The sequence below is a fragment of the Acomys russatus genome, chromosome 17 (genome assembly GCF_903995435.1).
Source record: "Acomys russatus chromosome 17, mAcoRus1.1, whole genome shotgun sequence".
NCBI lineage: Eukaryota > Metazoa > Chordata > Mammalia > Rodentia > Muridae > Acomys > Acomys russatus.
The window spans coordinates 37,888,510-37,904,768 of record NC_067153.1 but is presented as its reverse complement, the minus strand read 5'-3'; the positions used below and the strand labels follow the sequence as shown (position 1 = coordinate 37,904,768).

The 16,259-nt window shown below is 51.8% G+C and overlaps 2 protein-coding genes across 2 annotated transcripts in view; one reads left to right on the top strand and one right to left on the bottom strand.

Moving 5' to 3' along the window:
• Tsnare1 (t-SNARE domain containing 1) overlaps window positions 1–10,952 on the top strand; it is a 32,417-nt gene extending 21,465 nt beyond the window's left edge. Inside the window, 6 exon segments of the mRNA XM_051160526.1 lie at window positions 3,697–3,768; window positions 4,470–4,488; window positions 4,551–4,630; window positions 5,445–5,499; window positions 10,513–10,545; window positions 10,547–10,952. Of these exon segments, the coding sequence (XP_051016483.1) occupies window positions 3,697–3,768; window positions 4,470–4,488; window positions 4,551–4,630; window positions 5,445–5,499; window positions 10,513–10,545; window positions 10,547–10,807 (520 nt within the window). The 3' untranslated portion in view covers window positions 10,808–10,952.
• Ptp4a3 (protein tyrosine phosphatase 4A3) overlaps window positions 1–16,259 on the bottom strand; it is a 759,824-nt gene that overhangs the window by 129,408 nt on the left and 614,157 nt on the right. The window lies entirely within an intron of this gene.

Here is a 16,259-nt window from a genome sequence, read left to right as displayed (position 1 = left end):
CTGTGCTGTCTCCACAGGTTTTTGCGTGTTTCCACTTCTGGGTGTGTTGCCTGAAGCAAAAACATAGAGCAAACAATGAGGCGTGTGTTAAATCTAGGTGAATCCATTCAGCTTTCCAAAGCTGCACTGTTTATGGGACTCTGATCCAGAGCCTGCTGTGGGCAGCTGTGGGCAGCTATGGCTTCAGTGTGGCCACTGTGTGCTGTGTTCTCCTCTGGGTGCCTGTCATTACGTGTTCTTGTCTTGTGAGTGTGCGGTTGTTACAGCTCCATGTTCCTAATGCAAGTTGAGGAGATTCTCCTACCCCAGGCTTGTCTTTCATCAGAGTGTCTTATTTCTAACGCTGTTGAAGTTTCCTGAGTGTTCCATCCACTCTGGGATGTGCCTTACCCTTCCCTCCCTCAGGTACCATTAGGAAGGTGGGTCTTCAGTCCAGCCTTGGTGAATGGAGAGGCCTTTGGGAGATGCTTAAATAGAGACTCCTGAGAGAATTCAGGCAGTCTACGAAAGGAGACTGGAGAAGCATGCATGAGCTTCAGCCATGGAGCCTAGAAGGCCCTCATGAGGGACTGTGCCATGTTGTCGAGATTTCTTTTCTTTATTATGTAGCCTGCCTCAGGCACTTCGTTACAGTAATGGTGCTGATGTATTAATGGCTCCTGTATTTGCAGTCTTATGGTTTTCATATTTTCAGCTCTCACATTTGGGCCTGACACAAATTGAATTTATTTTTGTGTATGCAGTGAGGCTGAGCTCATTAAAACAAAACAAAACAAAACAACATAAAAAACAAGGTATTCCATTATTTTTTTTAAAAAGTCTTTTCCTGTTGACTGTGTTGGCACCCTTCTGCAGAGCTGCCTGAGCCTATCGGTGTGGCACATCCTGGGCCTATGAGACTTGAACTCAGGCGTGAGCGCTCAGCTCCTGGTCCTTCTGCAGTTTTTCTGGATGCCCAGACCTTTTTGTGTTTCAGTTGAATTCAGCATCAACTTGTTAAGTTCTATTTAAAAAGTTTTATGATTTTGGTTGTAATTGCTTTAAAGAACGAACATCTCAGCAATATTGTCTTCCAATCCATAAAGCCACTTTTTCTTTCATTTGTTTTTTTTTTCCTTCGGGCAATTCCTTGTAGTTATCAGTGACATGCCTTGTTAATGTTGTAACATATGTCCAATTCATCTGAGTGTTTTCGTGATTTCTATACTGTCACAAATGGTATTGTTTAAATTTCACACTCCAGTTTTGGCCACGGTTCAGAAACATGGCTGGTGTTTATACACTGCTGCCCTGTGGCACCTGGGTCTTCTTCGTTTATTCTTGGAGGTTTCCTTTGACTTCCTCAGAGCTCTCTGCAGATGGCAGACACAGTCCTGATGTGGATTCTCAGAGGGGACCCATTTTGCCTTCCTGTCTTTTCTGTTAGCAGAGCTCCAAGTAGTGATGTGTGGTTTGTGCTGTCCCAGCTGCGCTGTGATTCTCTTGGCTGCATATTCTTGTGCCCCTGCTTTCTGCTTCTGATGGGGTTGCAGACAGGGTGAACAGATCAGCCAAGCCACAGCTGTCCATAGTCTCTGGGTGGGGCTTATCAATACTGTGAGTGTCCTTGAAGATGCGGAATCTGCCAATGCTTTCTCTGGCTGCTGTGATTAATGGTGGCCGACACACCCTTTCTCTGCATTCTGTTCTGTGGGTTCACTGGCTGTGTAGCCGCTGTCTGCCAAGGCCATGGCCGAGTGATGTAATGCTCGAGGGATGCCAGGCTGGGGAAAGAGCCTGGCTTGCTTTTCCGTCATGAGACAAGCAGCCTGTGAGATGGAGAGGGGACACATCCTGGAAGGGACACAGAAGTAGACTGCCTTCAACCCAGCACTGATGGTTCCAGAAAGATGAAAGCTACACCAGCAGCCCCTCTGCTATGGTTTGGGACAGAATCTGAGGAGGAGTAGAGGGTTCCATACAGGAAGTGTGGCTCCTGCTGTTTTCACAGGGGCTTTGCCCACTGTTCTCTGTCTGAAGCATGGGACATCGGATGGCATCTGGGCAACTAGCAGCCCTTCCCCAGCATCCAGGGGCTGTAGAGAAGTGTCCTTGGCAGTGCTGGAGCATAGTTAGGGATCTAGCTTTATTTGGAATGAAACATGGAATTCCTGTTATGTGCTGAGGCTGGGAGGGACATGAACTGTGACCTCTCAGGGGCATGCCTCAAACTGTCCTGCCTGCGATGGCATGAGAGGTAGTGGCAGGAGATGGCCAGAAGGCACTACAACAGTCTGGAGACATGGGCACAGGGGTGAAGGAAGTGTTGGTGTAGGCATTCCCCTAAACCCATTGCAGCAGTGCTGGCTGATGCACCATGAAGTGGGCTGGATGGATCAGGGCTTTGCTGCAGGGATTAGAAGCATGGGGCTTGCAGAGGCGGGGGTGGGAAAAGGTGGCCAATGTGTACCTGGCTAGTGCTGCCAATAGGCTGCCCTAGAGGCTAGCTTGGAGTCCAGGGCCTACTGGGAGCAGAATGTAGGCTGGTGGCATTCAGATGACACCAGATCCTGGGGGTCATGAGGTGGTTGTCATAGGGAGTGGCTGGTGACACGGTCCTGGGGAACCTCTGCATTCTGACATTTTGAGGTTGGCCAGGTAAGCAGACGGCCTCAGGGCATGGCAGGGATGTCGGTGACATGTGACAGGAAAGCCTCTGCTATACCCCTCCCCCCTTAAACTGTGCAACAACATCCTTATGCCATGCTTGTCAACACTTACATTCCTGTTTGTTTCCCTTTCCCGTACAGGCTGCCATGACTGTCCCCTGGGCCTCATTTGCTGGCTCTGCAGTGATCAATGGTATCTGGCTGGCTGCTCTGTGGTAGGTGGCCTTTGAGGACCCAGGGCTGTTATATTTATTACACATGCTGACCACTGCGGTGAAGGGATTCTGACTTGATGCCTGTAAGGTGGGGCTTCGGGGAAACATCTGAATTGAGGGTTTCTGTGGTTCCTGCCAGGTCAGACTTCCTCCTCTGTTGGGTTATGTGTGTGTTGGGGCCAGGCTGGAACAGGGTTGCCCTGGGTGGCACTGTGGTCATCCCTAAGCAGTTGACTCATAATGTTTGGAGGGGTGTGTGTCACATGGCATTGTAGGGAAGTCTTTTGTGCTGGAAGGACCTGAGTCCCCTTCTGGAAGAGGACCCTATTCTGCCTAGGTTTAGGTTATCACAAGGCAGAGAGAGTGGTATAGTGGGCCTCTCTGTGTGATAGGTGCTGGCCTCAGTGGGACCAGAAAGTCTAGCCATTTGTCTAGGAAGGAGTTGGGGCCATGGTGGTTGATGGTTTTCACCTTCCACAGCTGACGGTGTGCTTCTCTTCCTCTGTTCTGCTTACCCTTATCCATCCACCCCACCCTCCCTGGTCTTTGCGTGCTTTCTCTGCCTGTTCCTCTAGATCCCTGTCCTTGCATCTGTCTACCTTACTGTCCTTCAGTGGTGTATTAACCACTCACCCTATACTAGCCCTCACCTCTATGTCTTGCTGTCCTGCTCCCGACTGTCTGTGGCTCCTCAGACCCTTCACCTGCATATCTCCGTGCACCCTGTCTGCCCATTCCCATCTCCCTTCCTCAACTTTCCTGCTCTTCTCTCCTACTCTGGGCTCTCCCAGAGCTTCCTGCCCACCACTCTGCTTCCAGCCTCTCTACTCCAGGCATGAAGGTCAGCAGGACACCAATAAAACCATTGCTGCCAGCTCCAGTGCCACGAAGCAGGGGTCAGAGCTGTGGGGGCTTCTGTGTTCCCCCAGGGACTTGAGGCTTGGAAGAAGTAGGGGCTGGGGGAAAGAGGAAAGGGTAGTCTGGTGCCTGTGGTGGGGTGCACACATGACAGGGGCCAGGCACTAGACTGATCTGTGCAGACGCTCGGGCTCAGTCTGGGCTCAGCATACTTACTGAGAGGCCCTGCTTTTCTGGGGCCCATGGTACAGTGGGCATGAGGGCAGCCTAGTCTTCATGGAGAAGGACACCCTGAACACCCTGCCATCAGCTTCATAGTCCTTGCTTCTGCTGCTTATATCCTGTCACTGTGCCCTGCTTCCTGTTCCTACCCTTCTACCGATAGCCATACTTTCTATACTATGCCCCCACGTGTACCCTCTCAGTTATACCAACATTGCTCTGGATACATGATGGTTCTCACAGACCGCTGCCACACACCGATCCAGTGGCTGCTACCCCTTCCAGAACCATCCATCCTTGCATGTCCGTTCATTCTATTTTTTAGCCACACCCTTTGTGAGCTCCCATAGACTTGAGAGTGCTCAGGACACACAAGTAACTGTTGTAAGCCTGCAGTCTGTTGAGCAATAGCCTGCTGCCTGCCAGCCCCTGCCCGCCCCACGGGGCTTACCATGCTCAGTCTCACTGGCTGGTTCCACTGTCCTCTGCTGCTGGATATCTGTATCAGGCTTCCTGCAAAGCCTAGAATACCAAACACCTGCCCTTGACAGAAAAGGTATGCCACCCTGTTCTGTCAAGCTATGAGTGGTGTGGCCTGCACTTGCAGGGACTGTCAGCAGCAGTCCTAGGGGGTGAAATGAGAAGACCTGCCTATGAGGGGAGTGGCTCAGTCAGCGCAAGTATGAAGTAAGGATGGAGCCTGCACATGTGGGTATGTTCCTGGGAGAACGTCCAGATAGTATGGGTCATGGAGACAGTGCATACTGGAGAGAGCGCCTGTGGTTTTGATGCCCACAGAGATGCTGATCGAAGATATAAACTACTATGGGCTTAGCACTTGGGCGGAGGGTGCGAGGACACGTGTGAGGTGTAACCCTGTGGGGGATGAAGTGGGCACAGGGATCCCTGGGGGACCAAAACCCTGGGCTTGGGCAGGCCGGTCAAGTGTGCTCTAAGACCACCCTGTTTGCATCAGGAGCACTGTCAGTCGGACTGGCTGAAAACCCAGCTCTCAGAAGCCATTCAGCTATGGAGTGGTGCAGAAGGTGAGGGCGTGATAGGGGTGGCGTCCAGCCAGCTCCTGCTCCTTTTTTTGAATACCCCTCACTAGATGACTTGTCCTCTGTTTGTTTGATGTAGCCTCACCACCAGGGCAGAAGAATAAATATTCCCCTAACATTTGTACAGGGCCCAGGATCCCATTGGTACATCTTCAGGGCGCGTTCTAGGAAGGATTTACTCTCAGAAGTGCTTCCCGGAGGTAACCTCCCAGCACCTCCTAGAAGTCTGGAAGAGCAGGGAGTATCAGGGATGGGCATCAGGGAAACCGAGACCCAGGAGATGATGTGGATTAGTGGAGGCCGCCCAGCAGGTCCCTAAGAGGCAGCCTGCTATCGGGAATAAGCAGCCTAAGTGTATATTAGTGGCAGCCTGGTGCCAGATCATCTTTTTCTCTACATTCTCCCACAGTCCCCATTTTCTACTTTTTTTTTCCCAACAGGATTGCAGAAAAGTCCAGAGCACTGCTTCGCAGGGTGCATCGGGCTGACAAGCAGGTAAGTACCAAGTTTTGACTCTATATGGAGCCTTGGGGACAACCCAGAATCTGCTGTTGTTTATGCCATGGGAAAAGAGCAGGAAGGGCTGAAGAAGGAGCTCCATGGCGGAGCTCAGAGGAGTTTGGAGCCCAGGCCAGTTTGGAGCCCAGGCCAGCTTGTCGCCTGGGCCAGTTACTTTGTATCTGTGAGCATATTTGCGTGCGTGCGTGTGTGTGTATGTGTACACATGTGTACATGGAAGAGACACAGTTTTCAGAACCAAGAAGCTTGTTCTTACCATAGACACCAGCCAAACTGGTGGTATGGAGTCTGTGAGGTGCACAGGTTAGTGTGGGATGGTCCAAATGCAGCCTAGGGGTGTGTTGGCTGGCGAGTGGGTGGTGGAGGTGGCCTGAGGAGGTGGTTGCCCTGCAGGAACTTGATGCATACTCCGGGTTTGATGCCAGCTTAGTCGAATCTGAACTAGAGACAAAGATCCTTTATGCGTAGAAACATTTCCTCTGAAACCCCAGCTGTCATGGGAGAGGCAAAGCAGAGACACTCCCAGAAGCAGGAAGTACTTTCCAGCTGCACAGTGGTAGGACACTGACGACAGGATGAAGACTGAGGAAGTTATCAAACTGAATACACCAGTCAGAGAGTAGAAGCTGCCCAGAGTGAGGGACTTCTGCACGGTGGGATTCTGGAAAGTACTCCACCAACATTCATGAAGAGCTCTTGCAAATCAGTGTGGAGGTGCTCCCAAAGAGGATTTCCAAACGAATAATGAGCAGTGAGCGTGTGCCTAACCAGAGTGGCTACTGGAAAAACTAAAGGTAGCTGGGTGTGGCAGCACATGCCTGTAATCTTAGCACTCAGGAGCCTGAGGCAGCGAGATTGCCATGAGTTCAAGACCAGTATAGTTTATATAGTTTTAGGCCAGCCTGGACTACCGAGTGATGTTCTTTCTCAAATTTTTTAAAAAAGGAAAGGACTGTCATTGTGTTGGTCACTTCACCATACCCCATACCCCAAATAATTACTTGAACAAGAACTTGAATAAAAATACCAGAGCCTAGGATGGTGGATACAGAGGGCGGCAGTGGGGAACAGGGTGTGAATTTGTACCCTGACCTGGAGTGCTAGGACGGTCCGCTGAGGTTGAACTTTGTTTACTGTGGCCCCACACTTCTGACCCCGAGGAAAAGTATGTGTGTATTCACTGAAAGTCATGGTATGATTATGGTGATACCACATGTGGCTGGGTACTGCCCACCTCTAGTGAGGCAGTGAAGTTATCCATGCTGGGTTCAGACAATGTGAAGTCCTGAGGATGAACTGTGGCTGCTGGGATCCCCGTGCAGTCTCAGACAGTGAGTGGCTCCTGGCTGGTCGGACAGTCTGGCCCCAGGCAGAGCTGATGGTTTGGTATTGGGGGCAAGCCTCGGGAATCATGCTGTCTGTCTTTGTACCACAACTGGCTGACAGCAGAATGGTTGTTTTCCTTCCTTCCTTCCTTTCTTTCTTTCTTTCTTTCTTTCTTTCTGTGTGTCTGTGTGTGTGTGTGTCTGTGTGTGTCTCTGTGTGTGTCTGTGTGTGTGCCTGTGTCTCTGTGTATGTCTGTGTGTGTGTCTGTGTGTGTGCCTGTGTCTCTGTGTGTGTCTGTGTGTGTGTCTGTGTCTCCGTGTGTGTGTGTGTGTGTGTGTCTGTGTGTGTCTGTGTGTGTGCCTGTGTCTCTGTGTGTGTCTGTGTCTCTGTGTGTGTCTGTGTGTGTGTGTGTCTCTGTGTGTGTCTGTGTGTGTGCCTGCCTAGACTACAGGAGTCATTCACCTTCATTTCCACAGGCTAGCTAGAAGTCATTTTTCATGCTACCATATTTGGGGCACAGGGCAAAAGAGCCTTTGTCTCTTGGCCCATGCCATTTGGAGAAGTTGAAAACCAGATAGAGGCTGCCTTTCCCAAGTGAGAAAGTGGCAACGCCTGATCCCTGCTCTTAGCTGGGATTGGAGTGCGTGAGAAAATGGTCAGTTTCTCAGAGCCTGAGCCCCAGGCATTGCCTAGGTCTGAATCTCCTAGCTCTTTCTCCCTTGGAAGGAGGAGGGCAGGGTCAGCCAGTATCATTGTCCCCAGCGATGCCCATCCCAACTTTGTGTCTTCTCATGGGAAACCAAGCCCTTTCTCCAGTGGTCCCACGGCAGGATTTGTCTATTCCCAAGTCTGTGTGTTCAAGCCATGGCTAGGGGTGAGAAAGCTGCCTTTGTCAGCCTTTCTCTAGCTGGAAAGTCATCACAGGCCTGCTCTGCACCCCAGCACCTGGCAAAGAAATCCTTAATCTGGGCATCAGAGCTAAAGATGCAAATTGTGCCTTTGTAGGCAGCATAAAGAAGAGCTTTGTCTCCCTTTCAGGAGGCTGGGAGACCCGCTAAACTGTTTCTTCAGTCCTGTCCTTTGTCGTGTGCTAGGGAAGGTGGATGCGAAAGGAGGTGAAGGAGATCCCTACAGCGTCCTCCCTGCCATGACTAACCCCCGTCCCTCCCCCTCCACAGACTCAGATCCACATCCCCTCTGTTCCCTCAGTGGGGCAGCCCATCAAAGGCACTGGTTCCTTGCAGCATACATGGGTAGTCTGGTCCCCTCTGCCCTCAGCCTGCAGGGGGCTTGTCCTTTGAGACCCAACCTCCAGGTTTTATTCCACTGAGTGTTCCCTAGCTTTCTTTTCCCAGCAGGTCTGACTTGATGCTGACTGGGTCCATGGCATCTGGTCATGAGATTGGACCCAGTTTTTTTCAGCTCTATCTTCTGGGCTGGGCCAGCTGTTGGAACAGCTGCAGGTTATATACAGGCTCTTGAGGAAGTGCCGTAAGCCTGGCAAACCGTGTCAGGCCAGGGACACAGAGGCAGATGGACCATGCCCCTCCATGGCTGTTTTCAGGGTCTGGTATTCTACTGATGTCCCGTGGCTTACAAAGAACCAGTCTTTATAGAGTCCTCTCTTGGAATTGGTAGTGATATTTCTCAGCCTGGGGTCTTTGCTATGCAGTGGCCCTTGACTGTGCATCTTGTTTCCGAGGGGCAAGTAGCAGCTCCATGTCACTGAAACTATCTGGTCACACAATAGGAAGCCTCTTCTTGGGCATGCATGTCCTCTGGGAAAATTGCAAGATACAGGTCCCAGTGCTCTACACTTAGGTAGGACTATAGAGTGATGGTGCAGTACATACAGCAGGGTTCCCAGTTGACAGATGTGTACACTGAGGCCCAGAGAATGTGGGTGCCAGGCTTGCATCTCACAGGAGGTGCTGTGCTGGGGCAGGACCCTGCTGTAGTTCTTTCCACGAGCCTGAGCCTGGAAGCCCCGAAGACTGCAGAGCAGGAGGCATTGGGGCGGGGGTGCCGGGAGGGTAGAGTGAGGCCTGGCACAGGGCCAGAGCCTCCCCCACCCTCAGGCCCTGCTCACTTCCTCCCACCCACAGGGAAGGGAGGCGATAATTACTGCCTTGGGTGAGAGCACTTGTCAACAGATTTTTAGATCTTTTATTTTACATTCATCTATCCACATATTTGTTTATTTAAAGGCCTCTGCTGACTTCCTGTGTTCCCATGAGGCGTGGGAAGGACGTTGGCTTAGGAAGGAGACCTGAGTTGAGGGTGGCTTCACCGTCACTCGAAGTGACACTGGCTGTGCTTACTTTGTGCGGGTCCTAGAAGAAGCACCTGACCACTTGCCTTCTCCCTCAAAACGAGGTGTCTAGCTCCATCTCACCAACTCTCTTAGGCAGAGCCATGGGACCCCAGTGTCCGTCCCTAGATGTAGTTGGAGGAGCACACAGCTGCCCTGGCTTCATGTGCCTACCCAGGATAGACACGAACTGGGCCCGGCTGGAGTCCAGCGGTCCTCAGACTCTCCCCCTGCCCATCTCGTCGAGCTCATAGCCTTTCATTGCTGTACCTCTCTGTTCCTTAGACGCTGGAGACAAGATCCAGCCATCTTTCAAGCCAAGTCCCAGAGAAACTAGCCATGTTCCAACCATACTACTGCCTGAGGGTTCTGGGGCTAAGGGAGAGGTACAGGCTGCCTGGGCCATGCATTTTAAAGAGGAGGCTCCCAGAGCTGGAGAGAGAGCCTTGACCAAGCCTTCTGTAGAGAACTAGGGAGGCTGGGTCCCTGAAGATGATGGTGGTGCCGGGGCTGAGCTGCATCTTGGTGTTAGAATGGAGTCCCTCACTCTGAAGCCCCTCCCAGCCTGACCAGTGCTTGGGGACCAGATGGATGCTCCGTGACTGTCTCTCTGGAGCCCCTGTCACAGAAGACTCTGGAAATGTGCCCAGATTGTCCCATCAGAGAGCAAATGGGGTTAATTGGAGGAATATAATTTATTGTATTAAAACATTTGGCGAATTAAAGAAATCAAGGAAGAGTTAAATTGAAAGTTCCCCACCCCCCAGGTTCCCCACCCTCAGTTTCTTCAGCAGGGGCAGGCTCCCTGGGGTGGAGTTTGGGCCTTGACTTTATGGTATCTGGTGGCTAATTATTTCTCTTGGACTCTGGCTTCACGGATTCTGCTTGTAGCTGGGCCTGTGGTGTGTCTGCAGCCTTCAGTGAGACAGTGGGCTTTGGTTCCGTTTATAGGCATTACCTGCAAAGGACTCAGAAAGAGGCCCCTAAAAGCCAGACACAAAGAATATGTGCTCCTGGGGGTCAGGGATGTACCTCTAGGCTTTTTGTGGTCCAGCACATGGCAACTTTGTACACAAGCATGGAGTGCAAGCCTGCTGTACTCTCCTCAGGCCTGGGAAGGGGCTATGTACACACCATAGGACAGGTGACCAGGGACCACTAACCCTCACTCTTACCTACCTTACACAACAACCTATGGCATCTCTTCCCTGGAGCATGCTCTCTTGGGCCAAGAGCTGAGCACATGTCAACTCCCAGGCTTTCAACATCCCAGGGCAAGGTTCTAGGACAGAGGTGGCCTGACTGGGACTAGGGAAGAAGACCTCCATGGTGTGGGATGATAGTAACCTGAGGCCTTATTCGCAGGCCTGGCTGATCGCCAGAAGAACCTTTAATGCACGTGACAGCATGTGGCAGGGCCAGGGGCAGGTACTGCTTCTATACATGACTACGGAGGACCTGGAAGCCATCTGTCTGCACAAGGAGGCCATCTTGCAGATGGTGGTGAGATCTGCATGTGATGACTCTCAGCACTCCACCATGGCAGCTACCAAGAACTTGAGGGCTCAAGGAGTCAGCCTGTTGCAGGCTCTCACCCTTTCCCTGGAGGCTGGAGTTTCATCTGGCCTTGCAGTGCTTGCTGATTGACTCTCCTGGGAGTCTTGGGATCCTGGTGGTAGGACAGGGTGCTCTGCTCAACCTGGGCCTCTAAGGAAGTAATTCAGTTCTTTCCCTTGCTGCCTAGAGGAGACTGAGTGCCTGGCATGATTACTCCTTCCCAGTGGTGCTCAGGACTGACCCTGCAATTTGATGGTGCTGCCAGCAGGTGGCAGAGGAGCTGTCTGTTCCTGCTGTGGGTATGCTTATGTGTGGTGCCTGCTGGCAGGCTGTCTCTGCAGAGCCCACAGAAACTCTGTGCCCCTGCTGAGCATGTGACCTTCTGAGAGGCATGCGGTGTGGGTGTGTGAGCATAAGCGTGCCCCTCCCCATGAGGAAGTGTAGAACACAGTAGCTGTGTTGGTGGAAACTTGACTCTGTTGGCTATAGCTCTGAGACCTCCCTCCCTCTGGGCCATCTCTGCTATAGGAATGTTGGAACATGTTCAGGAGCACCCAGGGCCTGCCAGGAGTGATCCTTGAAGAAAACGGACACAGACAACTCACGCAAGCCTACAAGGCCCCAGCTGAGGACCATCATGGTCTTTCCCAGGCAGGGCCAGGCTCCAGCCTCTCTATCTTGTGCCCTTTCGGGCTCACCTGTGTTTTGCCTCTGCTGCGTCTCCTACTTAAGCTTGGTAGAGAAATTCTTAGGACCTCCACTCAGTGCTCTCTGAACCCCTTTAGGAACTGTCCCTCTCCTCGTCTGAAGATCCTAAGATGCTCACCCACCAGGCTTGCCCTCAGGTGGAAGCTGAGGTACCGCGCAGGGGATGCGGAGAACAAAAGAGCAAGCACACATAGGCTTTTTGGTCTGTGTGTTGGCACAGCAGAGTGGTTTCCCAGAGCAACCCATGTGGGTCTAGGATCCCATTAGACCAGAGAGGCAAACCAGAGGACAGCTGACCGAGAACAGCCCTGGGAAGCTCTGCTTGGGCTGCCTGTAGCAGTATAGCAAGGTATTCACAGCAGATCTATGCAGACAGGTCCAGCTAGGGAACTTAGAACGGAAGCTCATGCTGCCAACAGGATTGCATTTATCTCCAAGAAGTGTGGTCCAGGCTGCTTGGCATGAGCAGAACCTGACCCGTACCTCATAGGATGTGGTCCTACAGGTGCAGGTCTGGACAGTCTGCATTTTCAGTCTCTCCTTGGCAGACTCCTCATGGGCAGTGTGGGGCTGTGCACTACTCTCTGGTTCTGTATGGTGCAAATGGCAGAGTCGGAGGCTTTTCTAGATATTATTGCCATAGCCCAGTGAGAGGGGTATAACCTTGTGTTGTGATAGAATCTGGCTTGTAGATCTGGCTGCAGACCAGGAAACCAGGCTCATGCTCATCTGAGCTCAGCCCACTCAGGACTCTAAGTTCTGAGGCTTAGTGTGGTCCTCAAGTGGGCTGTGGTTAGCTCTTCTTTTCCAGCATGGGCTTCTTATCTGAGGTGGCCCTGCACAAGACACAGAATCTTACGCCAGCACTTACCAGGTGCCAGGTAGAAGGTCAGTGGGACAGGAGCTGTCATTCTTGGAAACATCTGCGGTGCCCCTTTAGTTGTCTCCCATGGCTCAGGCTTGCTCACACCTTGAACCCGGCTGCTCAGAACTGCAAGACTCCAAAGCCCACAGTGCTGTGTCCTTCTGTTTTGTTGGTACAGCAACCACAACTTCCCTGATTGACAGGGTGGGCCTTAGGCCCAGCAGCAAGCCTGCGAGGAACCCGGGGCATGCTCAGAGGCACCTGAGAACCTTGGCAGAAGCGGTACCTGTGCTGAGTCCAGTGGCATCCTCATCATCATTTGTAGGAACTCCAGGATGTATTGCTGTCGAGGGGTCTTGATGGGGTTTGTTTTCTCTGCTAATGAAAGAATTAAAAGGCAGGAAAAAAGCTCAAGCGTGACACTGAGAAATCGATAATACAGCAGACAGGACTAGACAAATCAGCATGTGCACTCGCGTCTGCACACACACATACACACACACACACACACACACACACACGCGCACACACACACACACACACCAGACACACATGGACACACACATACCAGACACACAGTGAAGGAGCCTCCACAAAACAGAGGTGGAGAACTCAGACTTGGGAGCCCACAAATTATCCTCATCTTGAGGACTAAGGTTTTTAATCCTTTGAAGGGTCTCCCTTCCCTAATTTAGGGTTGTTTGAAGGAAGTTAGGATGGTCGATTGGCCCACAGCTATTGTGTAACATGTCCTGAGCCACCCTGAACTCCTTGCTGGGCCTTTAGCAGTGGGAGGTCCTATTGGTGGAGGGAAAAAGCCCTTTAGGTCTTTGTTTTCAGCTACCAGGCCATTGTTTTAGATCAGGAGGGACAGAGAGGAAGAGGCTGGCCATCTTAGAAGTTTTCCACCATTATGACCTAGCTGTAGCCTCTCGCCTTACCTATCTGCCACTGGGCAGTCTGCCCAACTCCTAGTCCTTCAGTTGGTCAGAGATACAGCAGGGCGAATCCAAGATGGCCTCTGTGCCATGAAACCCTGAAGTCTTGCTTTGTTGGCCTCTTTGGGTTCCTGCTGGCTCTTGGCTGAGGCAGAACAACACATGTGTGGTTGGTCCCAAGGCTGGGTCCTAAGCCAGGTAAGACTGTGCTCTAGCATTGCAGGTCACACAGTATCTCTGCCAGGTTATTTTAGTGCAAGCCCAAGAGAGGGGCTATGTTCTCCTTGTGAGAAGGCTGTCCATGTCATATGGAGGAAGAGCATCCTGTGGACTGGCCTGGCCTCTGGAGGATGCAGAGGCCCTCTTTTCCCCCCTCTTTCCCTCCCTCCTTTCCTCCCTTCTGCAGTCATCACCTCCTCACAGTCTATACTTGCCCAACCACATTCCTGTGGCCTTGCTGTACCATCCTGGAGCAGCATGTTCCCTGCCTCTCCAGGGACTCTCACTCCAGACAGTCCCTCCTGTGCCTTCTCTGGCATCCAGTTTAATACCTTCCTACTATTCACACCCCATCCCCCTACACTAGAATGTGTGTGGCAGGCAGCTGGAGGCAGTGGTGTGGTCTGTGCTTGCTATTGTCACATTCCTGTCACTGTGGTTAGCCATTGAGCATGAGTGGAGGTAGGAAGGTGGCTTTGTGCAGAGGGGCTCCTGGAGATGCTTTAGTAAAGGGCTTTGCAGCCAGTGTTTCTGTGTACCTCGGCCCACACCGGGACCTCAAAAGAGTAAGCACTCAGGGTGTTGAGATTCTTAGGATGAGAGAGAAATGCCCTATTGCCCAGCCCAGGTCACAATCTCAAGTGATGAGGCTCAGGGTCCAGCCCAGGCTGCCCAACTTCAGGATAGGACTGTCCCAAATGAGAAGTTCTCAGAGTTTCTTTGTTAGTCCAGTCTCAGAGGAGGATCACTTCAGAGCCAGGATGCTAAGAACTGTCCTACAAAGCTCCATCTCGGGAAGGTGCATCCTGATCAGTGAGAGATCACATGGGCAGACCCTTGAGCTGCTGCCAGTGTGCTCCTGCACACTGCAGGGTGGATAGCTGGAGTGGGTCCTTCTTTACTGCTGCCATCTGCTGTGTGTGCCGGGCTCCCCGCATCAAGCTCTCACCTGATGGAGGTCCCCAATAGTTGTCACCTGACCTAGGTGCAGGCTCTGAGAATACTAGCTGCTCTGTTGCCATGGCTACATGATAGGCCTGGGAGGGCTGAGGACTGAATGAGAAAATACAAGAAGGGAAAGACCTTGGGGCCCCCAGATGCAGCATCTGCCACCCTTCCCTGTACTTGGCATGCACAGACAGCCCTGCACAGGGTAAGGCTGATCCTGCCTGTGCTAACTACAAATAAACAGATAAACACATGACTACATAGAAGTTGGTATTCTGTAAGCTGGAGCAGTTGCCTTTGCAGGTAGACAGTTGCCAAGCTCCTAATTAGGAGAGGAGTTCTGTGACAGAGAAAAATGTGGTAAAATTTTTCCTTCTTTTTAAAGTGAATACATTGCATGTACACAGACACAGACACACACAGACACACACACACACACACACACACACACACACACACACGAGAGAGAGAGAGAGAGAGAGAGAGAGAGAGAAAGAGGGGGAGGGAGAATGGGGAGAGGGAGAGAGGGAAGGGAGAGGGAAGGAGAGAATGAGGGGGAGGGAGGGAGGGGCGGGAGGGTAGAGGGGAGGAGAGAGGGAGGGGGAAGAAGGGAGGGGAGGGAGGGAGGGGGGAGACACAGACACAGACATACACATTGAGAAAGAGAGATTTTATTATGTGAAGTGGTGCCATGATGCCAGAAAAAGAAGGTTATGTGAGCTTATAATGAGTTCTAGCTTTAGAAGCAATCAAAGGAATAATTGTACAACTTAAACATTGACTAAGTTAGGGTGTTTCCCAGTGTCCCTTGCTTCTACTCTCTGTGGCTCATACCAGGGGTTGGAAGCTGTGCTGTCTGCAACCTTTTAGCACACTGGCTGCGGCTGTTCTGTCCTAGGTAGCCAGCATCTGGGTAGAGGGCCCCAGGACTTGTAGACTCCTTCCCCGGCCCATGCCTTGCCTTTATCGTTCACCAAAGGACAGTAGGTCAACTTCTGCCTGGAATTGGCTGCTTGGCCTAGCTCCAACAGAGGTGGAGAGTGAGGTCTAGATCTCTGGCATATATCCCAGTGTGTCTGGGAGTCAGATCCTAACAGAAACTGAGTCCTGCCCAGTAGCCAGTGATAGGCCAGCTACCTGCCCCAGAGCTCCAGCCTTCCATTGTCAGCAATAGGCCCAGCAGGATGTCCCAGCCCTGCTGCACCTGCCCAGTCCTGCCACTGTGAGGTTGCTTCCTGCTCTGCACCCTTCTTCCACCAATGGTGCTTGTCAAATAAGGATGCAAAGATGCAGTTGTCGCCACTCCTTTCACAGCAACTCCTGTAGAATGCATGGGGCTGCCTGTCAGACTGGTCCATCTCTTAGTGCCCAGTATCACCAAGGCAATCTTCAGAGAAAAGGTTCCCACCCAGTCCCCAGTTATCTGGTCTTTGACGTAGCCTGGCTTTTATGGAGCAGGCACTTTTCTCTGAACAGCACTGGGAAGGCCTTTGACCACAAGAGAGGAAGGGGTCATGGTTTGTGTTGGGATGGGTTTGCTCTGTCCACACTCCTGGAGGGCATAGGGTCTGTGGGAAGGATGGTCATCTGCAGTGAACTACCTCCTCCCCCAATATCAGGTCTGGGGTTGCTTTTGTTCAAGCTGTGGTTTCTCTTTATCCAAAATGGGTGCCTCCCATTTGTCAGTGAGGCCTGAAGAGATACCATCAGGCAGACAGGGATCAGAGCCAAGGCCAGAAGACATAGGGCTTGAGTTTTTCCAGTACCCGCAGCCAACCCATATGCCAGGTGGTGCTGTGGGGTCACTGGTATGAGCCAGATGTTATAGAGACATCTAGAAAAGAGAAGTGTCTGCACAAAATCT